General features: G+C 49.7%; 1 protein-coding gene across 1 annotated transcript in view; it reads right to left on the reverse strand.

Annotated features, from left to right (window-relative positions):
- Positions 1–26255, reverse strand: part of PTPRU (protein tyrosine phosphatase, receptor type U) — an 83187-nt gene that overhangs the window by 31719 nt on the left and 25213 nt on the right. Inside the window, 10 exon segments of the mRNA XM_006776514.2 lie at positions 280–309; positions 4627–4765; positions 5498–5534; positions 6664–6809; positions 6812–6861; positions 9414–9516; positions 9836–10037; positions 10367–10476; positions 14133–14441; positions 25599–25953. Coding sequence (XP_006776577.2) covers positions 280–309; positions 4627–4765; positions 5498–5534; positions 6664–6809; positions 6812–6861; positions 9414–9516; positions 9836–10037; positions 10367–10476; positions 14133–14441; positions 25599–25953 — 1481 coding nt within the window.

Genomic DNA, 26255 nt, shown 5'->3' on the forward strand with positions numbered 1-26255 from the left:
GGCCTGCCTCAGGGGTGAAAGGTCATGTGGCTCAGGGGGGTAAGTGACTAGCTGGGGTGACCCAGCAGAGCCAGGTCTGAACCTGAGACTCTGACTACAAAGCCAGTGCATGTGACCTCCCCGTGAGGAGGTCAACGCAGAGAGGAGAGTCAGACAGAGGAGGGAAGCGCAGAGACAGAGGTGGCCATGGAGAGGGTGTGGGAGCCCAAGCCCAGCTGGAGGGGATGGGGCAGGGGCTCCCACGGAGGGGCCAGGGCCCAGGCCCGTGGAGCTACTTACGGGTAGTAGGAGTACGCATAGTGGTCTCTCCTGGCAGCGTGCAAAGAGAAAAGCACAATTGGGTCCAGGGTCCGCCCACAAGGCTGGGCCCAGGGCAGCGCCCAGCCAGCAGGGAGGAGCTGGGTGCTCTCCAGACTGAGGAGGGGGCTGGCCAGGCTCAACCATTTAGGACCAGGACCTCAGTCCCTTCCAAAACCTTCCTGGGTCTGCTACTTGAGTGTGAAGGGGCTGGGGGAAGCGCCTGGGGGAAGCAGAGCTCTCAGTCATTCACACAGGCACGCACAGAGAGAAATGTGCATCCGTGCACACACACGGAGGCCTACACACTCAGATGGATACACACATAAAAACACACAGACACTACATGCACTCACAAACACAGACATGGACTCACATGCACAGACACACATATTTAAACACACACACACTGAGACAGATACACAGGCACATATTCACCAATACACACACATATGTGCACACTCACACACATGACATCCCCCACCCACACACTCAAGGTAACTATACTCACCTCTGCAGACAGCCCCCCACCCTCAGTCCCAATCCCCCTCACACCTGCAGGCCTCTCTATCCCTGAGAGGTGGCAGTCCTTGGCATACACCTGTGTCTCGGAGGGAAAAAGTGGCTGGGGCAGGGTAGAGAGGGATCAGGGGCAAACCTTGGGGGCCCCTCACCCACCCGGACTGCCACTGGGTGTGGGGTCCATTAAAGGAGCAAGGTCACCCTTCATGGGCACCCAAAGCACAGCTTGGGTCAAGAGCCCTGCCATGACCACAGAGCACAGAGAGGAGGCAGACGAGGAGGCTCAGTCTCAGACAGCCATGGTCTTCCCAAGACTCTCTAGTGGAGTCCACAGCAGGGTCAGGAACCTGGCCCCAGAACTAGCTCTCTCCTGAGGCCACATCCAGGGGCCTCCATTCACCTGCCCCCACATCACCCCATCAGCAGAAACCCTAACGAATGGCCTTTCACAAGGAAATCCTGCAGATTAGGGGAAGGGAAGGAGAGAGGAGGGCGGAAGACTGAGGGCCAGCGAGGGCAGGAGCTTGGCTCCAGGTCACCCGGCATGCTTCATCCATCCTAGCAACAGAGGGGAGGGTCCAGGGCCTGTGGCTGGAGACAGAGGCCCTGAAGGAGGGGGTGGTAGAATAGCATTCTTCTAGTCTCCCTAAAAGGTCATTACTTTGAAAGGACCTTCCCTGACCACTCCCCCACAATCCCTCTCTCTGCTCCCAACCCAGGCACCCTGCTCATTTCACAATTTGTAATTATCCATTTGTGCTTCTTCTAATTTAATGCAAGGCTCCCCACTAACTACAAAGCACAAGAGGATCCTGCCCACAGCTGGATCACCGGGGCCCAGGACAGTGTCCAGCACATTATAACCCCTGGATAAATAATTCATTGAATGAGAAATCCATAAATAAGGGAAACTAAAACATCTGCACCTCTATGAGCTTTCATTCCTCCTCTAAACAAGTCATGGTAATAACACCCACACCCCCACCCTTCCACCCCCAGGGCTGTTGTGAGGTTTAAGCAGCAGGAAACATGGGTTTGGCTCTTCTCTGGGGGATGCACAGCCAAGAACTTTCCAGAACTTTCTCTGTCCTCACAGAGCTCAATCGGCAGGGAAGATGAACATCGAGTAAAGCAATGCAAGTAAATAAATGAAAAGTGCAAGGAAAAGAAAGTGCTGCAAAGGGAAGGGGAAGGGGCTCTAGAGGCAGAGCAAGGGATCTGACCCAGCCTGAGCTCTGGGTTCTGGAGTCTGGGGTCTGGGGTCTGGGGTAGGCCAGGCCTCCCGGCCGCCCCAGCTCTGGAGTCCCGGGGCAGATTCCGCCAGTCTCACTGTCCATGCAGGCAGGACCGGATGGAGCATCTGACACCTCTTCCCAGCTGGCCCTGACTGTCTCCCATGATCCCCCACCCGCAGCGACCTTCTTCCAACAAGAGTGCACAGGGCGGTGACTGAGTATCTGCCCTCCCACAGCAAAGTCCTAATCTGTCCATTACATTTGTACCCCAAGTTGATCTGAATACCCCCATCCCTGCCAAAATTGCTCTGACACTTGACACCCCACAGTACAGACTAGAGGACCCCTGAGGAGCACAATGCACCCCGAAGGCCAGGTTGAATGGTTGGGGGGGAGGCGGGGGTCGTAACATGCTATTGAATGGGACTGAATGGCTTTTAGAGGAAAGGGGATGCTGGCAGCCTCTGGGGTTGCCTGAAGGGTTTATGGGGTAGCAGCTGCATAAACTGAGGGCTTCCTAGTGAGGCCTGGCAGCCTCTCTGGCTCATTGTCTCCTGGACCCAATGCTTTCTCCACAGGGATGGGTGACATCCCCCACTTTGCCCATCCTCTCTCCTTGAGGGTAGATGTTTTAGGGCCTCAAGTATCACAGGCAACCCCCTAATATCTGACCCCTCCTTTACACCCCTCTCCATCTGTCCCAGATCCCAGCCCCCCCGCCCCCAGAGTGAACTCCCAAGTTCCCTGCTGGGGAGAAACATAGGGACTTGCCACTTACTGCACCGACTGCGCCCAGTGTGGTGAGACCCTTCATGTCCCTGCCCATGAGGGGCGCTCAGGCTTTGTAGTCAGGCCTGTGCTCAGATCATACCCTGCCACTTATCAGTCAAATGACATGGGCAAGTCACTCAATTACAATTTCCTCATCATGAAAAGGGAGTAAGACCCTCTTCGTAAGTCAGGATCCAAGAAGGAAATGTTCTCTCATGTATCCCGAGCCAGATAGTGCCTGGCACACAGTAGGTACTCAATAACTAATGTGATATTTGAGATGCTCCTGGCACAGAGTAACTACTAAACAAATGGTGCTTTAAAAATATTTTGTATCTCGAAGCTATGTGGAAAGCAGGCCAGGAAAAAGTCAAGCCTAATGCCCTGGACAGGCCACCCCAACGCCAACGCCACCACCCCACTGCTGGCATGTCCTACCCCAGGCTCTCTGGAAGAATCTCTCCAGGCTGGTGCCTGGCCTCCGGCAAGGGGGCCCTGGCCAATTCTCCCTCATCTCTCTGGATCCCGCTTATCTGCTCCTGGCAGCCCAGAGACCCAGCGCCAACTCATCCATGTGCGCCCAGCCTGGCAGCAGCTGGGGCTGCAGGAGCCAGAACCCAGGTGGAGAGCCGGTGGAGTGGGCTCTGAGTCTGGTTCCCTGGATGACCTTGGGCAGGTTCATGACTCCTCTGGGCCTGAGCATCTCCATTCCTCAATTAAGATGCATGCACAACAGTGTCCTGGGGCTGCCGGTGGGGGGTGAGGTAGGAGGGGAGCAGTCTCAGAAGCCCCCATTGGGCTCCAAAGAGAGACTCAGCTTCAGCGGCTCCACGTACTGGGCTCCCAGGGGAGGTTTATTTGATGTTCTGAAGACACGTTCTGTTGTTTTAAAAAGATTTAAAACCCACTAGAATGGATGTCCTTGGACTGCCTCGCATCTCACTTTCTGGGCTCTGAGCTTCTACAATTCTAAAATCTGAGATTCTTAGAATCCCAAATCCTGGGTTATGAAACTCCAGAACTCTTCTAAGATGTGCTGGGATTCATGCTGCCCACTGCCAAATGCACTAGACACACAGCCCTCACAAATACGAGGCTGGACCTCTGAGGCCTAGGGAATGATAGGGGCCATGGGAGGCCTTCTCTGAGTCATGGGCCCAAGAGGACTCCTAGGGGATCAATATAACAGGGTCCAGGGCAAGCTGAGCCCAAGGAGAGGGAGGCTCAGGGTCCTTGTTTTGAAGGGGAATTAAGCACACACACACACACACACACACACACACACACACACACACACACACACTTGAAATAATAGTAAGCACCCCCACCCACCCACACACACCCCTCCCACCCCACTACCCCACCCACTCACCCCCCACTGCTCAAGGTCAACACCACAACCCCATAGTCAGAGCAGACAAGTTGGCAGGAGGTCTGCAGGGGGCCGGGGATTCTAAATTATGTCATCTCCACACTTTCTGCACTTGAACAGGCCAGCGGGCACAGGCGGGCACAGCACAGCTCCTTGGCAGCAGGCACTGCTTTCCTGGATAGTGGCACCTGGCACCAGCCAGACCCAGGCTCCGGCCAAGCTGCTTAGGGGCAGCTCCATTTGCAGAGTCTCTGGCTTCCCACCACGCGGCTTGGGTCCATCCACAGGCCTGATGCCTAGGCTGGCAGCCCTCCACACACCCGCCAGGCGGCTGCCCTGCCAGCTCCAGCCCTACCAGGCTCTAGCCATGCCTCCTCTATACCCACCAGGGAAGGAGCCACAGATGAGCCAGGGCACAGCCTCACTCACCCCTTGCGGATGATGATAATGATGGCCCCCAAGAGGAGGATGAGGACGGCAAGTCCCCCTGCACAGATGCCCAAGATGAGCCCCATCTCCTCTGATCTCTGGGACACCTCCAGGGGTCGCTTGCTTTCCTTGCAGGCAGCTGGGGAGAGTAAAGCAGGATAAAGGATCAGAGGGGAAGACAGGAACCACCCACCCCTCGGTCTGAGCCACAAGGAAGGCACCAGGCTGCACAAACACACATGCACAGAGATAACTGTCCCTCCTCAATGTGTCTCCTCGCCACCCCTCACACCTTCTGCATCCCCGTGTCAGAGGATTTACCTGCACTGTTCCCCTATCAGGAACAGCTCCCATCTCCTCTCTGCCTTCTCCAGTCCCCCCATCCTACAGGGAATGGGGGTTGGAGGATGCCTGGGACCTTCAGACCCACCTTCTCGCCCTCCTGGGAGGTGACAGGAGGAGATAATTATGTACCTAGGGTGTGATTAGGGCATCTCAGGATGGGGAACCAGCCACACTTCCTGTTTTGGAGCAGGGACAGTCCCTACACAGGAGGGTCCGCCCTGTCCCCACCACAGGAAAGGGGGCAAATAAGAACCCAGAGCTAGTGCCCAGCATCCATCACTCCCATGGCCCAACCATAATGGCTGCCCGTCACAGGCCTGTTCCAAGCCCTTACTAAGGCCCCTTCTGTGATCATGAGTAGAGAGGGAAGGGAGGGTGTTATCCCTGCTGCCCTTGGGCCAAGAAGGAAAATGTTTCCTGACCCCAGAGGGCCTGACCACCCTCCGCTGCTCCCACAGCCCTGGTGCTCGGGGTCCGGCTCCCAAAGCCCAGCAAGTGAGAAGCCCGCCTACCCGGCAGGACTTACCTTTCCTGGCGATGCGGATGCAATTCAGCCGGGTCTCCTGGAGGCACAGATGGGGGTCTCAGCACTTCGGAAGCCCGGGCCTGACCCTCCCCAGGAGGAAACCTCGGACACATGTCCTGGGCCTGCTCAGGGCTTGTCTGGTGTGAACTGTAACTAAAGACACCCCATCGGGCAGGAGGGCCTGGGGGAACTAGGAGGGAAGAGGCCTGCAAAGAGGGCAATGCCTTAAGAAAGGCATTGGGAACAGGGGAAGAGAGAGGGCGGAGCCTCCAAAATTAGGACAGGGCCTAGGTCAGTGATTGCGAACCTATGACACACAAACTCATTTTTTTGGTTGATTTTTCTTTGTTAAATGGCATTCAAATATCTAAAATAAATATCAAAAATATAAATCTTTGTTTTACTATGATTGCAAATATCAAAATATTTCTATATGTGACACGGCACCAGAGTCAAGTTAAGGTTTTTCAAAATGCTGACACGCCAAGCTCAAAAGGTTCGCCATCACTGGCCTAGGTCCAGGGATCTGGTTAGAAGGGCAGGCCTGGGAAGGAGAGATGGGGAGGGAGGGGCCTGGAGAAGAGCAGGGCTTCAAAGAGGAGGCGGGTTCTAGGCCGCAAGGTCTGGTGAAAGCGGGAACCTGAAAAGGACCGCTCTGGGGAGAGAGGAGCCCCAGATGGAGGACCAGGGCCTCAGGGAGGGGACAGGGACTAGACTGGAGGCTTGGATAAAAAGGAGTGTGGTGGGAAGAAAAAAAAGGCTCGGGAAGAGGGAAGTGCTGGATTTGCAGAGCCTGGGGTCCGAAGGGTGGGCGGGGATTATGAGGAGGGCGGGGCTCCAGAAGGAGGGGTTTGGGGAGGTCCGGGGCTCCGAGGAAGGGCGGGGCTCAGGCGAGGGGCGGAGCTGGGGGTTGCAGAGCCTGGCGTAGGAAGGGTGGGCGGGGCTCCAGAAGGAGGGGTTTGGGGAGGTCCGGGGCTCCGAGGAAGGGCGGGGCTCAGGCGAGGGGCGGAGGGCAGGGAGCGAGAAGGGGCTATAGGAGGGCAGGGGCCGATAGAGGGGGCGGGAATCAGGGGAAGGGCGGGGCCTGGAGGTGTCTCTGGCCTCCGTGGCCACCTGCCCCTAGGCATCCCCCATCTGCCCCCCAACAACCCCGGCCTGTCTCTCACCCCCTTCAGGTGGCTTGTTGCCTGGAAGTAGATGAGGTAAGCTTTCCTGGGCTCAAGCGGTGGGTTCCAGAAGCCGCGATAGGTCTGGTTGTCGCCCACGGTGAAGGGCATGGCCTGGGGCAGACTGCTGGCCGCCAGTTCAATGGCTCCCGCCGCAGCCTCCGCGGCCGCTCCTCCTGCACGATCACCTGGTACACACTGGAGGGAGGGGGAGAGCGGGCCAGGTCAGGGGGAGCTGCCTGGGGCTAATGGCATGGGCTTTGGGGTCAGGCCCCGCTTGGGGCTAATCTGCGCTCTGCCTCTTGCTAGCTGGGCAAGTCATTTAACCCCGCCCCGGCCTCAGTTTCATCCTCTGTAGAAGGGGAGTTATCACAGGCCTGTTCCAGGAGGAGGGTGTGAGGAAGGAGGCACGTTTAGCAAACAGCCAATGCCTACCAGCTGTTATTACTGTGATTGAGGCTGAATGTGGGCCCTGCCCAGGTGAGCCAAGCCCTCAAGCCCCACCCAGACACCTCAAAGAGTCCTCCAGAGCCGGAACCATAGCCTCAGGCTCCACAGTCATCACCATGGGCTCCCCTCTGAGCCTCTTAAACTAGAGTTAGACTAGATGCCTCATTCATTCATTCATTCATTCAGGAGATGTTTACTGAGCTCAGACAATGGGCCCTGTGCTAGGCACCTGAGGATCTAGTCTTCCTGGAAGTGACTTCCTGTTGGGGAGACTGTCACTGAGCAAACAAACAAGGCCACACCCCAAATACCCCTCCCCGCCCAACCAGAGTCTGCCGGAGTTTATAGCTCTGAGCCGGACGTCTCACGGCCCTAATGGCTGATAACGTTCCCTGGTCTGTATTCCCTCTGATCTGTGTCTCCTGGTCCCGACTTGTGTATTTCTTTTTATTTTTATCGCTTTACTGAATGGCCTTTTGCTGTGAGCTCCTCCAAATCCTCCGTGGAACAAAGCCAAGAGTAACTAAATGAATACTGACAAATTTAAATATTTCCAGTCACAGCCTTGATCACGTCTTGGCGTGTGACTCCCCGCACTGACAGCCTGCGCTCTGGGGAGTAGAAATGCCTTTGCCTTGCTCTCCAGCTGTTTCTTTTGAGCCTCCAAGTTGTGGGGGAATCACCCCAACATCCTGGGATTTGGGCCACACAGGGTCATTCCCTGTCACTAGTGCGTTGCAAATACCAGCCCAGGCCCCTCTCTGCCTCCAATTGCCAGGCTGAATTCAGGCCTCGCCTGGCCCTGAATCCCACCAGGAGATGATGATAATCAGCATTAGCCATTATGCAGATAAGGAAAGGGAGCTCAGAGAGGTGAAGGGACCTACCCAAGGTTGCACAGCTGTTGTACCTCTCCCTTCTCTATCCCTCTCCCCCAATCTGCCCAACCTCTTCATCATCATCCCAGAGGGATGCTGAGCAGGCAGGCTAACAGGAACCCTCCACAGACAAGGAAAGGAGAAGGCTTCCCAATTCCTCCAAGACTCAGGTGCATCAGGGCCCTGAGACTCCTGTAAAAGGCAAAACGCCCCTCAGATGCCCTGACACTTTTCTGGGTCTCCCCTGAAGGTCTGGGAATCCTCCTCTGACAGGCTTCGCAGTGGCAAATATGGGGGAGGCAAAGCAGGAGAAAAGAGTGGAGGGTGGAGTGAAAAAGTTTGTGTCACGAGTACCTGAGCAACTCACTACCTTCTTGACAGGGCTTGCCATGCCCGTCCCCTGCCCGAATACAAGCTGTCACCCTCTCCCAGTGTATGGACCTTTGTGGAATGAGGGGATGGACCAGAGGGGCGGGGAGGCTCCGTGACTTCAAGGAAAGGTGCTGGCTTTGCAGGCAGACCTGGGAGAGAACCCCAGCTCTATCTCTTACCAGCTGTGCGGCCTTGGTGGGCAAGTTCTTTAGGCTCTGAGCCTGTCTCCTGGTGCATAAAATAAGAGAATTAGTGCTCCCCCACAGGAAGCCATGAGGATATATGTCCGTGCAGGTAAAGCCCCTAGCATGGTGTCTGACTGGCAGTGAGTATGTGCACATAACCCCACAAACACCCTCCTGCTCTCACCTACACACACTCCCGCATCCACAGCATGCATCGCCTGCACACATCACATGTCTCTCTCACACACCTACTTGTTGCCAGCACCTTCTCCCCAGCAAAGGCAGCCACCATGGGACCAGCAGCCCAGCTTCTTCTGGGGAGAAGGAAATGGAGAAGCCAAGTTCTCGGCCACTCCAGAGAGATGGCGCTATCCAGCTGGCTGCCCAGCCTTCTAGAAAGCCTATCCCTGTGTCGCCCTGGGAAGAACCCTCCAGGAAATAAGCTGAGAAGAAAAAATGCCCCAGAGTTCACTTCTCCAAGGTGTCTGAGAGAAGGCCTCTGGAGAAGCCTGGACAGTCACCTCTCCAGGCTGGACACTGTCCAGAGAGCTCACGACAATCACCGCCAGACACCCATGGCCTCAGAGGGGCGTGGCTACAGGCATTCTGCCTGCCCACGGACGCGCTGAACTCGGAGTGGGAAACTGAGGGAGGACAAGGGTGAGCTGGCCTGCGTGGGGGCTCTGGGTCAGAGCAGGGGCCTCTTCCCGATGATCACAGAGCATCCTCTTCCGGACGCGCTGAACTCGGAGTGGGAAACTGAGGGAGGACAAGGGTGAGCTGGCCTGCGTGGGGGCTCTGGGTCAGAGCAGGGGCCTCTTCCCTATGGCCCTGACCTCCCGCCCCTCCATCCGGGCTCTCCCACCTGATGGGCGCACCGCGGCCCTGGGCAGGCCTCAGCAGCACGGTGATGGTGTTCTCAGACTCCCCCAGGGGCGACGGCATGTCAGCATAATCAAAGCTGGGAGCTGGGGAAGGGGACAGGAGCGTAAGCACCACCTTCCTGGACCCCTGTCCCTAGATCTCTTCCCCTTCAGCCTTAGGCTCCTTGTTCTCTCTCACTTGAACTTCCCTGACCCCTGACCTCAGCCCTCTCATTCCACTAACCACAGTCTCCTGAGCCCTCTGACTTAATTCTCCCTGACCTCAAACCCTAAATGGTTCATTTCTCTCAGCAGGAGCCCACTATAACCACCCCCAGGAGGTCCCCCACACCCCGCCAGTGCCCACGGAACCCCAGAATTCTGAGTCTCCTCCAAAGGGGCCAGGCCAGGGTCCAGAGCTTACCTGAGATGTTGGTGGTGATCTCGGTCAGTGCCGCCTGACCGAAGCCTTTGCCTGTGCGGGCTCGCACGGAGAAGAGGTAGGTGGTGCCTGGGTGCAGGTTGGAGAAGACGTGGTAGGTTTCATTGCGGAGCTTGGAGATGGTACGTCGTGGGCCTGGCACATTCACCACCGGGTCTGATGACTCGATGCTCTGGTAACTGATCTGGGGCAGGATGGGCAGGTAGGCAGACACAGGAATAGGGAGGGCTTCATTGGCCCCATAGCCTCACACCCATCATGGTTCAGGTGAGCTAGGGATAAGGCTGGGCCAAGGAGGAGGTCAGTGGAACTGTGCCTCCCCTTAGCCCAGGCCGCTTGGCACCTTCACCTCTCTCTCCTGCCTTCCGGTCCGTGTCCCTGTAACCCACAGACTCTGATCATAGCTGAAGGAACCTCAATGATCACTTCTGTCCCCCCACCCTGCACCTCCCTCTCCAAACTGCGTGCCCGCCTTCCACCAGGGGCCCTCACGATCATGGGGTCCAAACCCACCTCATACTGAGTGATTCGGCCATTGGGTTCCTGCGGCTCCTCCCACTTGAGGAAGATCATATCCTCCAGTGGAGTGAAGGTCAGGGACTCGGCCGCAATCCCACCAGGCACTGCAAGGGAAAGGCGGCATGGGCAGGGGGAAGCTGGCTGCGCAGCCAGGTACCTGAATTCAAATTCCAGCCTTGCCGTTTCCTAACTGGTACGCTCACACTACTCGACCTCCCTGAGCCCTCAGTTTCCTCATCAGTGAAATGGAGTGATGATAACTCCTCTCTCACCAAAATTCAGTGATGCGATATACGTACAGCAATTTCCTACGGTCCAACCTATCCCTGAAGACTCAGAAAGCGTAGTTGGCGTTTTCATTACTGTGCAGGTTGCATTCAGCTGAGAAGAATGTTTGAATGGTCCTATTTGGACCCAGTTAAGTGGTTTTCAGAAAATATAAACATTTGCCAGGGAAATGAAAACAATTGCATTAGTGGCGGAATTATGGATAGAGATATATTTCTGTCTAAAAATTTCTAATTACACAAACAATATGTTCAATGTTGAAAATCAAAATGAGCATGAAGAAAATTAATGGCACCTACAATTCCATTACCCAAAGAATAATACTGTTAACATTTCAGCATAAACCCTTTGGGGCATGGTTTGGTTTGGTTTTGTCTGCTCTTGTTCACATGTATCATCTTAACAGCAGTCACAGGAATTTCTTCTAGGAAGAGGATGGTCTGTGTTTGGAAAAACACCTTAATAAACCACTGTGGGGAAGCTGAGCTCCTAGGGCAGGGGAAAGCGGAAACCAAGGCAACAATCAATGAAAGCCAAAGTGCTCTGTGTGAAAATGCGCAGTTGCCAAGGCAACACCACCCCCCACCTGCCAAAATGATACAAGGCAAAAGACAATTCCAAGTGTTGGTGCGGATGCAGAGCAACGGGAATTTTCACACAACTGCTAGTGGGAGTATACACTGATGCAACCACTTGGGGAAACTGGATCTAGCCACCTATGATGGACACACCCATCAGAAATGTGTAAATCTACTCCCAAAAAAAATCTACAAGGATTTTTCTTTACAGCACAATTTAAAATCGCTGAGCACTGGACACAACTGAAATGCCCAACAAGAGTAAACAGGATAAATAAATGTGGTATCTTCACACAATGGTCTATTTAGCAAGGAGAATAAATTCTATGGAACTGCACACGCAACATGGCTGAATCTCTCAAGCCAAAGGCTGAGAGAAAGAAGCCAGTCATTTTACAGTGTATAAAAAGAATACACAGTGTGTGCTTCCACTGATAGGAAATTCAGAACCAAGCAGAGTTTACTCTATGGCATTACAGGTCAAGATGATGGTTGCTCTTGGAGGTTGTGAGAGGGAGAGGCTCCCGGGAGCCCGTTATGCTATTTCTTGGTCTGGGTGTGGGTTATCCTGATGTGTGCCGTCTGTGAGAATTCACTGAGCTGACCACTTGATAGAAGCGTACTTACTATAAGTATTATAGCAATACTTACATGAAAAGCATAAAATGTTAAATAACGAGCAGTTACTGGAGGGAGGGGAAGGAGAGGGGCAGAGAAAGAAGGAAGAAGGCCGAGCAGTCCAAGTGAGGCCTGGTCAGAATGGGGTGAAGCCACAACAATATACCTTGGGGGGAGAAGGGCAGAGGTCAAAAGATTTTAAGAACAGAGTAATCTGATGTTGAACTTGAGGTTGTTTGTGCAAGGTAGCAGAGTATGTCACCCCAAAATATGCCACTTTGGCATAAGGATTATTTGGAGCTGAATTGAGAGGGGAAATGAGGAGAAACAGATACAGCAGGTCCTTGAATAAAGTCCTTTCATTCAATATTGTTCGTTATAATGCTGATCAGAAAAAAAAAAAATCATCGATTTCTGGCCGGGGCCACTGTCTTTGTGGAGTCTGTTCTCCCCATGTCCGTGTGTGTTTTCTCTGGGTATCCAGTGTCTCCCCATGTCCCCAAGCTGTGTGTGTGAGGTGAGTGCTGTGTCTCAATAGTCCCAGTGAGTGCATGTGATGTGCCCTGTGATGGAAGGGCATCCTGTCCAGGGTGGGGTCTTGCCTTGGGCCATGAGTTCCAGCTCCCTTGAGCCTGAACTGGGATAAGTGGGTTGAAAAACAATTATCTTACTTGTTTTTAATCATCATTTTTAAAGGTATGTATAGCTTACATTTATTTGAATGTTTAATATTAGAAGTGTTTGGGGTCATTAACCAGAACTTAAACTTTGTTTATCGCAATTAAGCCTCTGGTAAAATTGGTTGTGTTACAGGTTGTTTCACTTGAAGTCACAGTTTCCAAGAACTTATCAATGATGGTAAGTAAGGACTATACAAGAAAAGCTCCCTGCCCTCCCCTATTTGCCTAAAAGAAGGACATAAATTGGTAAAGGTGCCCCCCTCCCCTCTCTACCCAGAAGGAACGAAGTTAATCATTGAGACAACTCTAGACTAGAAGAATCTACACAAACTTTACTAACTAGCCCTTATCTAGTTTCCCCATATTTTTGCCTTCGCGTAATTTGCTGGTCCTAAAAAGGTCCTTTTCCTTTGTCTTGTCACTTCTCTAAAAATTCATTGTTCTTTTGTTAAGATGCCATATAAGCCCAAGTTCTAGCCACCCCTTTGAATTACTCATCACTGAGCGCTCACTCCCACATGCATGTGCAAGGCACGTGGTAATAAACTCGTTTTCCCCTGTTAGTCTGTCTTTTCTCAGTCCAATTTATAGGGCCCCAGCCAATGAAACTACGGTGGGAAGAAAAAAGAAGTTCACTTTTTCCTTCTCTACATTTGCTGGAAACACTGGCTGAGTCGATTCACCTCTCTGAGCCTTAGTGTCCTCAGCTTCAAAATGAAATAATAATAGACCCTCCTCCTAGGATGTTGTGAAATGTAAGATAATGTGTGCATAGTACATGAGACAACAGCTAATAGGAAACAGGCCCTACTAAATATTAGGTATGAGTTTGTTTTAATAACACAGTTCACCTCCTAAGAGAGAAGACACGGATTACCAATACCAGGAATGAAAAGGGGGATATCACATAGACCCTATGGACATTAAATAAATATAATAAGAGAATATTATAATCAACTTATAACAAGAAATTTGACAATTTAGGTAAAATGTAAAATGAACAAATACCTTAAAACACAATACACCAAAACTAATATTAAAAAAAATCTGAATATCCCAAAATCTATTTTTAAAATTAAAACTGTTGCCCTGGCCAGTTTGGCTCAGTGGATAGAGCGTCTGCCCATGGACTGAAGGGTCCCAGGCTCGATTCTGGTCAAGAGCACGTACCTCAGTTGCAGGCTCAATCCCCTGCCCTGGTTGGAGCCAGTGCAGGAAGTAACCAATCAATGTGTCTCTCTCACACCCATGTTTCTGTCTGTCTCTTCCCCTCCCTTCCACTCTCTCTAAAAAAAAATCAATAAAAAAATATCCTCAGGTGAGGATTAACAAAAAACAAAAAACTGTTATGTAAAAACACTGCCACAAAGAAAACTCCAATGGCTTCACTGATGAATTCTTCCAAATACTTAAGGAAGAAATTATACCAATTAACCCAAAGGCTTCCAGAGAATAAATATTAGCTCTCATGACTTTGTTGTTATAGAGTTGGCTAAATCCTAAGCAAAAAAAAATTTCCTGTATGCATTTCAGTCTCAGACAGGGGGTGTCTGTGGGAGGCACTTAGGGCCCGGGAATCAGGGCTGGGGATCTTACCGTCCTCGTCCGTCTGGAAGGTGACCTCCTTGCCTTCTTTGCGCCCCTCGGGGTTAGTGAGCACGAGGCGCACGTGAACATTCCGGTAGGGCAGCAGGTTCTTGATGGTGTAGCGGCTGACACCCCGCTCCATCTTCACACACTCCCGCACCGTCTGGTTGTGGCTGCTGCCCAGGATGTAGTGATAGCACAGGGACACGGTGTAGGTGTGGCACCGCGTCACATTGTAGCCCAGTGGTTCCCACTGCAGGGTCAGCTGGCGGGCCTGGATCTCGGCGAAAGCCAGGCCTTTGGGGGCCCTCATGGGCTCTGGAACACCCGGAAAACAGAGAAGGCAGAGGAAAGGGGGAGAGAAGAGGAAGATAAATCAGAGAGAAAACATCTTGTCAGCTGACTGTAATCATCCCTCCTTTGTCCCCAAGAGCTCAAGGGACCCCCTAGAAGGAAGAGTGTGTGTTCTGGAGTCAGGCGGGGCCACATCCGAATCCTGGTTCTGCCTCTTGCAGCTGCAACCACTGGCTGAGACACTCCACCTCGCTGAGCCCTAGTTTCCTCAGCTTCAAAATGAGATAATAATAAGCCCTACCTCACAGAATGGTTATGAAGTTTAAGATAATGCATGCCAAGTTCATGCAACAAAAGCCGATACACAACAGGCCCTACAAACTATTAGCTGTACTTTTGTTTTAATAACAGTTCACCTCCTAATTCCTGGACCACATCAGGCCAGTCTGAATCAACCTATTGCTGTATTTTTCTTAGGTGATTCATTCCAAAGTTGTTCTGAAATATATGACACAATAATATTTAGAAATCAGGATGATAAAGGAAAGGAGAGAGCCAAACAGTTAAATAATGCCAGAGAATGTTAGGGAAACAGAAATGCATGCCATTAAGTCCTAGGGGGGAAGGGGGGGGATCCTAAATATAAGATTCAAATTGGGTGGTGAGTTCCCTGGCTGCCAAAGCAAAAAGGGAAACATAATGTTATGTAAGGATAATAATAATAGCAGTTAACATTTACTGGGGGCTTTGTATATGCCAGGCATTGTTTGAGAGCCTTTAAAATGCTTTATTTCATTTAATCCTTACTTTAATCCAATGGACAGGTGCTATTATTAGCCCTATCCTAAAGACGTGGAAATGGAGACACAGAGAGATTAAGGTACTTTCCCACAGTTACAGAGACAGTAAGGGGTAAAGCTGAGATCTACACCAGGACAGGCTGGCTCCAGAATCCATTATCTTAAACCACTACCCAGCCTCCCTTTTAGGACTTCACTGTCCAAAAAAAAAAAAAATTACCTCAGGAGAGACAGCTACCCAAACAAGAGAAAGGAACATGTTACAGCTTCTTGATGATTCTGTGGGGCCTGAAAGTTGTCCCCATTTTATAAATTAAAGTACTGAGGTTCTTGCCCTGGCTGGCGTGGCTCAGTTGGGTGAGGGTTGTCCCATGCAGCGAAGGGTTGCTGGTTCACTTCCCAGTCAGGCACATGCCAGGTTGTGGGCTCAATCCCTGATGGGGGTTGTGCAGGAGGCAGCCAGTCGATGATCTGCTCACACATCAATGTTTTTCTCTCTCTCCCTCTCCCTTCCTGTCTCTCTAAAAATCTATTTTAAAATCTTCAAAATAAAAGGCAACAACTGAGGCTTCTGAAGTGAAGCCAGGATGGAACCCAGGGGCTCAGCCCCCCGTCCTGCATCGGCATTAACCAGTGCTATGACCTCAGGCAAATCTCTGGGCCTCGATTTCCTCGCCTGTAAAATGAGCAAAGAGGCCAAGATCACTTGTCAGGATCCTTTTCTCTCTTGCACCCTGATTCTGTGAAATGTCGTTTCAATACCTTCAAGTTCTCTGAGTACCTGCAAGGTGTCCCCAGTTAGAGGACCTCAGGACACGCCTTAAGGAACAGGTGAGAGGGTGCTGCTGCTTGGCCTCTACGAGGCTTCAGGGTGTCCCCGTCATCATTTGTTACATGAGGAATGTGCTCAGGATGCACTTTACAAAGAAGATGCAAAGGGAAACATCACCCCAGGCTGCTCTTTACTCAGACACGTGGGTAGTCCAGCGTTAGCGGCTGGCCCCAAGTACAGCACAATAAAACTTTCTGTTTCCACCCTGGCGCTCTCCTTTCTTCCTTGAGCCACAGGCAAACTGTGTGTCTGCAGTCCTAGATCTTGCCTCCAAAGAGATAGTTCAGCACCTGCGAGGAGCCAGGCCCACCCCTTGGCTTCTTACAGTCTGGTTCCCTTCTCCCCACAAGCGCGGCAGACCCTATCCCCATCCGTCAAGGACATGGAAGGGCTGGCTCCCACTGCTCGCTGCAACCTGCGGGCTGCTGGCTGCAAGCCCACATCCTGCACTCCAATTTTCTTCCCCGTTCCTGGCCCACATAGATTTTCCTAATGTTTTTCTATGTGGCTTTGTTTTAACCCATCATTCTTACGGGCCGGGGGTGGAGGGGGCGGACTCTCTGTATACTCACTCTGCTCTCTTGTTCAGAGGTCGTAGCTGTATTCCCTGACTTTCTGGCTCTGGTCCTGGCTGTCCCATGTGGACTGTCCCAAGGCGGCTATGGGAGCCAACGGACCGCTGCTTTATTGGCACTAATGAGAGCAGGTCTTGGTCCCTGCAGCTCTACTCACACCATCCCTACCCCCGGGAGCACCTGCCCCACACTCCCTTCCATCCTCCCTCCTGCCTTTGCCCTCCTGCAGATTCAGAGAAGGGCATGGGACGCTCAGTGTAAACTGGTGACACAGTCTGGGCCGGGACTATGACAAACGGGGCAATAAGCATCCCATCCAAAAAGGGCAGCTGCCGCCCAGCTCCAGGCGATGTTGCCAGGCAGGACCACAGGCTCAGGGTTGCCAGACCCTCATTTTTTTAAAGAGAAGCCAGAAATTAGATTTGTATGTGAAACCTCCAGATTTTTAAGCACTGGCGACCTGAGCAGGGTCTTTATGACCGCTCTGCAGGGCACAAAACAGCAACCTCTAACCGGGAGGATGAAACGTCCGCCCTCCCACTGGGGCATCTCATTCTCCACCAGCTGTCAGCCCCCGCCTACCTCGCTAGACTGAGGGGTCTTTGAAAAGAAAGCTCACTTTTCTCTTCACCCCCCCACCCTGACCAAATCTGGGCAGATCCAGAGGCTCAAATAGTTTGTTGACTAGAGACTGATATGTTGATTGAGGGGTGTGAATTCATGAGTCTCTCTGTGTTTCCAAAAACCATCTGGCACCCAGACACACTCTCTTCAGCTGCCAGCACACGTTGGCAAAACAGAACGTGGGGCCCTCAAAGCCCCATCCCTCTAAATTCCACAGGGCTACAGGCCACTCGGAGATCAAGGGTCAAAATGCACATTGAAACAACGAGGCTAACGGTTAACAGCTGTTAAATTAGTCCAAGTGTGTTTATTTTAATAATGCTAATGAGGATACAATAACCCTGAGCCATTCAGCTGTTTCTGGTAGAAGGGACCCTGGAGTGGGGTCGGGTGCTCCAAACTTCAAATCCTACATCTACCCCTTCTTAGTTCTCTAGCTTCAGGCAAGTGACTCAACTCTTTGGGCGTGTGGTCCTTGACTGGAAAAAAAATGGAGATAACACGTACTTTTTAAAGAGCAAGTGTGAGAATTACGTAAGATGGGTCAAACTGCCCAGCCCATATTCATGAACTAATATGTGTGCACTAAGGTGAGATACTGGTAGCCGTATAAATTAGTACCACCATTTTTTAAAGCGATATATGTCGCCTGGCCATCATGGCTCAGTGGTTGAGCATCGACCTATGAACCAGGAGGCAACGGTTCAATTCCCAGTCAGGGCACATGCCTGAGTTATGGGCTCGATCTCCAGTGTGGGGTGTGCAGGAAGCAGTCGGTCAATGATTCTCTCTCATCACTGGTGTTTCTGTCTCTCTCTCCCTCTCCCTTCTTCTCTGAAATCCATAAAAATATTTTTTTAAAAAATTAAAATAAAGCAATATATGCCAAAGCCCTTTCTTAGACCACTCCTGTCTATTTATCCTAAAGGAAACTGGGGAAGGAAATAAAGCGCGCTAAGCACTGTTTCAATGTAGTATTATTTATATAGGGATCTAGACACAAATAGTCCAGCAATATGGAGACACTCAACAGAGTTCTACAGCCAATAAACATAATTATAAACAACATAACCCATGTAACAACCTCCAGCAAAGGAAGCAGAATACAAATGCTTTCTACATCCCAATGACAAGGGTGTAAAAATGTGTACTGTAGACATATGGGCAGAGATTTGAAGAAGACAGAAAAACTAAAACAGCTGTTGGGCTAGGATGCTGAGATTTAGAGCGATTTTTTTTAAAATGCCTTCTACTGACATGATATTATTGTTTTTATGGCAAATAATACTGTGGGAGGGGAGTGTCAGGGGGATAGAGGAGATGACAACACAGCTGGCCAACAACAAAACAACCCCCGGCCAAGGCACCTAAGCAAGGAGGGGGTGGGTATGTCAACGACGAGAAGCATGTAATTTAAAGGGGCAGGATGAGCCGTTTGGGTCCTGCCCGAGCTTCCATCCTGGCCAACCTGTGGAAAGTGTTTAGCAGTGCCTGGCACAAAGTGGGCACTCAGCCCATGACGGCAGCTGTTTTGTTGTTGTTTCAAACAGTGGATTGCAAATCGGTGCATTTGAACTTTGGTTCTGACTCTACTATGGACTCACTGTGTAGATTTGGGCAAGTGACTAAATCTCCAAATCTCAACATACTCATCTGTAAAATGGGATTAACAGCTGTCACCAGGAAACCTGGTTTCTTTTATTTTTTATTTCAGAGAGGAAGGGAGAAGGAAAGATAGAAACGTCAATGATGAGAAAGAATCATTGATCGGCTGCCTCCTGCCACCCCTCCCTGGGGATTGGACCTGCAACCCGTGCACGTGCCCTGACTGGGAAGCAAACCGTGACCTCCTGGTTCATATCAAAAGCGGATGCTCAACCACTGAGCCATGCCAGCCGGGCGGAAACCTGGTTTGTTAACCCACCCTGTGATCACAGGCAAGTGCCTGCCCCTCTCTGGGTTTCAGTTCCCCATCTGTACACTAGGGGGGATTCTCTCGACCCCTAGCTCTGATTTTGTTTATTCTAAGTACCTAACCAGAACTGGCTTTGAAGAGTTCAAAACGCCATAAAATGACAGTTGTCACTGACTGGGTGCTTCCTGCGAGGTGGGCACTGTATTTCCCATGCATTTGTATGCAATTACCTGCATTGAACTCAAACACTGGAGGCCCATGTTCAGGCTTCACAAGTCCTCCTTCCATCTACACTTATTTCCTAGAAACCTAAGGACTAAGTCTGGGGTTCTCAGCCTCGGCATTATCGACATTTTGGACTAGATGATTCTTTGCTGTGGGAGCTGTTTGTGCGTGGTAGGCTGTGCCGCAGCTTCCCCTGCCTCCTCCCCCCTTTCATGCCGTCAGCACCCCAACCCCAGTTGTGACAACCAATATGTCTCCAGACACCGCAAATGTCTCCTGGGAGACAAATCACCCTGGTTGGGAGCCACCAGCCTGGAAGACCTCAGCCAGTCGCATGGCTTTCAATGCCATCCACACCACGTCCATACCGACGAAATTCAAATTTGTATCTGCGGCCCGAACCACTTCCCTGAACTCCACACTCATAAACCCACCTGCCTGATGGATATCTCCGCTGGCCGTCTACATCAACAGTTCCAACACAGAGCTCCTGTCTACGGACCCCGTCACAGCTGCTCCTCCCGAAGTCTGCTCCTTCACAGTGAGTGACAACTCCATCCTTCCAGCGGCTCCAACAAAACACGTGGAGCCATCCCTGACTTCTCTCTTCCCGTCTCTCTCTCAATGCATTTCCGATCCGTCAGCAGGCGCAGTTAGCTCTGCCTTCAGCACGAACCCAGAATCTACCCACTTTTCACCACCTCCACCCTTCCTCCCAGCTCTCAGCCTCCGCCATCTCTATACTGACTGCCGCAGTGGCTTCCTCACTGGTCCCTCCTCTGGTCCCCTTCCCTCCTAGAGTCTACGGTCCAGAATCATCCTTTTAAACAAAGCAGGTAAGGTCACTGCTGCTCTCCAGACCCCACAGTGGCTCCCCAGCTCACTCAAAGGGAAATGGCCCTGAGTCCCACATCCCCAATGTGGTCATGACCCCCTCTCCTGCCCTCTCCCGCTCACTCACTAGCCTGCAGCTACACTGGTCTCCTTGCTGCTCCTCACACATGCCAAGCATGCTCCAGGCTAGACTGAGCTTACTATTCTCCGTCAGCCTGGAATGCTACATGCATGGCCCAGGCCTCACCTCTTTCCGGTCTCTGCTAAAATGTCACCTTCTCAGTAAACTAGACTCTGGAGTCTTTTGAAAATAACAATCCTCCTACCGCCACACACACCCCTCCCTGGCACTTATTATCATTTAACAAACTATGTATTTCATTGTTTACTGTCTCCTCCCACCAAAATGTGAGTTCCACATGCAGAACTCTCACGCTAGTAACCTTTGTCTGTCTTGGTCCCAGTCCTAAACCCCTCACAGCTATAATAGTACCTGACACATAATAGGCACTGAATAGCCTTTTTTTTTTTTTAATGAATCTTCACACTCTGTATGGTAAAATTATTCCCGTTTTATAAAACAAGGGGACTAAAAAAGTTCCAAGGGGCTAAGTAACCTGACCCAGATCCCTCAGCTAGAAAGTAATTCCCACTGGAATACTCCGGCCCACCCCCCAAGGGTCTCCCCAAATGTAGCATTTAACTGGATTTTAGATGGTTCCCAGATCAGCTTTTAAAAACACAGAATATGAACGGCAAAAATAAATAAATAAACCTCAACCTAAACCTTGTACCTTATCCAAAGATTAACTCAAAATGGATTGTGGACTTAAATGTAAAAAGTAAAACTATTTTAGCCCTAGCCAGTTTGGCTCAGTGGATAGAGTATCAGCCTGTGGACTGGAGTCCCAGGTTCAATTCCGGTCAAGAGCACATGCCGGGGTTGCAAGCACAGTCGGGGGGTGTGCAGGAGGCAGCCAATCAGTGATTCTCTCTCATCACTGATATTTCTATCTCCCCGTCTCCCTTCCTCTCTGAAATCAATAAAAATATATATATTTTTAAAAACACTATTTTTACACTTTTGGGGGCGGGGGGAACACAGGAGAAAATCTTTGGAATCTAGGGTTAGGCAAGGATTTCTTAAACTTGACATCAAAAGCACAATTAATAAAAGAAAATTTTTATAAATTGGCCTCATCAAAATTAAAAGTGGTTGTTCTGTGACAGACCAGGTAAGGAGGAAAAAAAGACAAGTTAAAAGCTGAGAGAAAAGTATTTCCAAACTACATATCCAACAAAAGGACTAGTATGTGTAAATACCTCTCAAAACTCAACAGTAAAATATGAATAATCCACTCAGAAAATGGGCAAAGACACAAACAATTCACCAAAGAGGAATGCAGATGGCAAACAGCACATAAAAAGATGTTCAACATCACTAGGCATTAAGGAGATGCAAATTAAGACCAGGATGGCATATTACTATACACCTCTCAAAATGGCTAAAATGACAAAAATTATGACACCACCAAATTTTGGCAAGGATGCAGAAAATTGAATCACTCATACATTGCTGGTGAAAATGTAAAATATATAGGCATTCTGGCAGTTTCTGATAAAACTAAATATGCCCTTAGCATATGACCCATCAGCAGAGTCCTTGGGCATTTATCCCAGAAAAATGAAAGTTTATGTTCATGAAAAACCTATACACAAATGCTCATAGCAGCTTTACTTGTAATAGCCAAAAGTGGTGCCAGTCCAGATGTCCTTCAACTGGTGAAAGGTTAAACAAAGTGTGGTATATCCATATCATAGAATACTACTCCGCAATAAAAAAGAATAAATTACTGATATACACAACAACCTGGATGAATCTCCAGGGAATTATATTGAACAAAAAAAACCAATCTCAGTGCCAAGACAATTCAATGGGGAAGAATAATCTTTTCAATACATGGTTCTGGGCCCCTAGCTGGTGTGGATCAGTTAGTTGAGCATCATCCCATGCACCAAGAGGTTAAATTCCTGATCAGGGCACATGCCTGGGTTTCGGGCTCAATCCTCAGTAGGGGGTGGACAGGAGGCTGCTGATAGATGTGTCTCTCTCCCTCTCCCTTCCTCACTCTCTGAAATCAATAAAAACATATATAAAAACTGCTAAAGTCATCTTCTAAAGTAAATAAATTAAATAATAAATAAATAGTGTTGGGACAACTGGACATCCACATGCAAAAGAATAATGCTGGACCCTTACCTCACACCATTTACAAAAATGAACTCAAAATGGATCAAGGGCCTAAACGTAAGAGCTAAAACTATAAAACTCCTAGAAAAAATAGCGGTAAATCTATTAGGTTAGGCAGTAGTTTGTTATTTTTGTTTTAGATGGGACATCAAAAGCACAAACAACAAAAGAAAAAATATATAAATTGGGCTTCATCAGAATTAAAAACCTTTGTGCTTCAAAAGACACCATCAAGAAAGTTAAAAGACAACCCACAGAATGGAAGAAAATGTTTGCAAATACATCTGATAAAGGTTTAGCATCTATAATATATGAAGAACTAGAGGCCCAGTGCACAAAATTCTGCACTGGGTGGGGCGGGGCGGGGGAAGACCCTCAGCTCGGCCCTCGCTCCTTACCACCTGCCTGCTCGCTGCTCCTTAGCACTGCTGCGGAGGCGGGAGAGGCTCCCACCACCGCAGCTGCACTTGCCAACTGTGAGCTCAGCTTCTGGCTGAGCAGCGCTTCCCCTGTGGGAGCACAATGACCACCAGGGGGCAGCTCCTGCGATGAGCATCTGCCCCCTGGTGGTCAGTGCGCATCATAGCAACCGGTCGTTCTGTCATTCCGCCATAACAGTCATAGGCTTTTATTATATAGATTCCTACAACTCAATAACAACAACAACAACAAAAAATTTAAAAATAGGTAAAGGGTTTGAGTAGACACTTCTACAGAGAAGACATACCAATGACCAATAAGCACATGAAAAAAAATGGTCATTATCATTGACCATCAGGGAAATGCAAATCAAAACCACAGTGAGATACCACTTCATACCCCCTAGGAGGGTTATTAATAAGAAGACAGGTAATAAATGTTGACAAGAATATAGAGAAATTGAAACCCTCATATACTACTGATGGGAATGTAAAACGGTGCAGCTGTTCCTCAAAGGTTAAACATAGTTACCATATGATATATACACTATATAACCAGAATAAAAACATATGTCCACCAAAAACCTGTACATGAATATTCATAGCAAAACTGTTCATAATAGCCAAAAAGTATAAACAATCCAAATGTGCATCAACTGGTGAATGGATAAATGGTGGTATTGTCCAAATAACAGAATATTATTCAGCAATAAAAAAGGAATAGAGTACTGATATATACCACAATGTGGATAAACCTTAAAAACATTATCCTAGCCAAAACCGGTTTGGCTCAGTGGATGGAGCGTCGGCCTGCGGACTGAGAGGTCCCGGGTTCGATTCCGGACGGGGGCATGTGCCTTGGTTGCGGGCACATCCCCAGTGGGGAGTGTGCAGGAGGCAGCTGGTCGATGTTTCTCTCTCATCGATGTTTCTGGCTCTCTGTCTCTCTCCTTTCCTCTCTGTGAAAACTCAATAAAATATATTTTTTAAAAAAAACCATTATCCTAGGTGAATGGCGGAGTCACAAAAAATAACTGTAGATTGTAAGATTTCATTTATATAAAATGTTCACAAAAAGGTAAATATGGATTTTTGTAAATATAAGCACATGAAGAAAGCCACACCGACAAAGTAAATGAGTGGTTGCCTGGTGTTGGAGGTGTTAGGAAGAAATGAGGGGTGGACTACTAAAAGATACAAGGTTTCCTTTTGGGATGATGAAAATGTTCTAAAGTTGATTGTGGTGATGGTTGCACAACTCTGTGAATATGCTAAAATCCACTGGATTGTACATTCTAATGATTGAATTGTATGAGATGTGAATTATATCTCAATAAAAATGGTACCAAATTTAAAAATCAATTCCAAAAGGTTATATACTGTTTGGTTCCATAAATTATATAACTTTTTAAATATGTTTTTATTGATTTTAGAAAGAGAGGTAGAGGGAGAGGGAGATAGAAACATCAATGACAGAGAAACCTTAACACGTTGTCCCCTGCTGGGAATTGAGCCCAAAACCCAGGCATGTGCCCTGACATCTTAGTGCATGGGTCGACTCAAGCACTGAGCCACACCGGCAGGACTATATAATATTTTTGAAATGATAAAATTTTAGAAATGAAGGACAGATTAGTAGTTCTCAGGAGTTGTGGTGAAAGAAGGAATGGAGGTGAGTGTGGATATAAAAGAACACCACCCACGATTCTTAAGTTGATTGAACTGTTCCGTATCTAGGTCTGTGGCAAATACACAAACCTACACATGTGATAAAAGCAAATAGAACTAAATACACACACACACACACACACACACACACATATACACAAATGGTAACACGTGAAACTGGAGAAGTCTGAATAAGATCTGTGGGTTGTATCACTGTCAATATCTTGATTGTGATATTAAACTACAGTTTGGGGAAATGTTACCATTGCAGGAAATGGGTAGCGTGTATAGGGAATTCTCTCTTTTGTCTTACAACTGCATATAAATCTGCAATTATTATAATAAAAAATCCAATTAAAAACACATGCTTAAATCACAGAGTGAGAAAATTGTTTTGTTCTCAATTTCTCTTCAGATTAAAAATAATGGCTTCTCTGGTGCAGGTGTGCCATCACTCCTAGCAGACGCTTCAGCCCTTCAACGTGGAAGAGCAATGCCCAGACAAGAGACTCCAGCTACAATTTAATAACACACTTTCTTCATTTGGTGGTGTTGTTTATTTTATCTAGGTAACATAATGTCGAATTATGGACACAGAGTCTGGAGCCAGCCAGGTTCCTCCACTTACTAGCTCTGGGCCAGTAACCTAACATCTTTGTACCTCATTGATTTTTCACTCTCTCTCCCTCTCCCTTCCTCTCTCTCTAAAATTTTTCACTCTCTCTAATTTTTCATCTATAAAATGAATATGAACAGTATTGCTATGAATATTCGTGTACAGGTTTTTGTGTGTTGTGAGTTTTAAATCAGTAAGAGAGAGAGAGAGAGAGAGAGAGCGAGAGAGAGAGTGTGGGTGTGTGTGTGTGTGCATGTACATGTGCGTTATGAGTCTGGCACAAAGTGTTAGCTATTATTATCTTTACCATAACAAGGACTGAGGAAAACTCACGTTTTAGAAAGTTTTAGAAGCACAGATGCAGGCCATACTACCTCAGAATGCACCACTTCCCCCCTTGGATGCCCGGAGCCCATACTCACCTGCGCACTTGGTGCGGCTGACCAGGGGCGGCCCGGGGCGGCCAGTGCCACCGTCCCCGGGGCGCGTGAGGAGCACGCTGATCTCGTACTCAGTGTCGGGGTCCAGGTGCCACAGCTTGTAGGTCTGCAGGTTGACGGCGTGCACCTCTGCCCACGGGCCGCGCGCCATGCGGTACTCAATCTCCTTGCGCACGATCGGCCCATCGCCAATGATGGAGTTGGTGTTGAGCTGGATGATGAGGTAGGTGGGACCTGCGCGCAGCAGCTGCGGGGGCGCGATGGGAGTGGGGGGCTCTGCGAGGACATGGGGTAGAGGCGGAGCCAACGGATGCTGCGGTGAGGTCCTGGACCCCAGCTCCGCATCCCATCACACCCAAATCCCAAGCGTCCTCCCAGGCCTTTCATGCAACCCCCCGGCCCTCATTAAATGTCCAGGACCATGAAGGGCCCCCCACCCCAAAGTCTGACCCCAGCCTCACCTCTCAGCCCACACCCTCTCCCTCGCTCCCCTCGATCCCCAAGTCCTCGCCTCCAGGAGCTGATTGCAAGCCTATTCGGGTTAACCCATGGTCCCTACGGCCTGGCACCGCCTTACAGGTTCACATCTTGCCCCTGCCCCTCCCGCCCACCCCCAGGCCCGGACTCTCCATCAGACCT

Source organism: Myotis davidii, unplaced genomic scaffold (genome assembly GCF_000327345.1).
Source record: "Myotis davidii unplaced genomic scaffold, ASM32734v1 scaffold228, whole genome shotgun sequence".
Classification (NCBI taxonomy): domain Eukaryota; kingdom Metazoa; phylum Chordata; class Mammalia; order Chiroptera; family Vespertilionidae; genus Myotis; species Myotis davidii.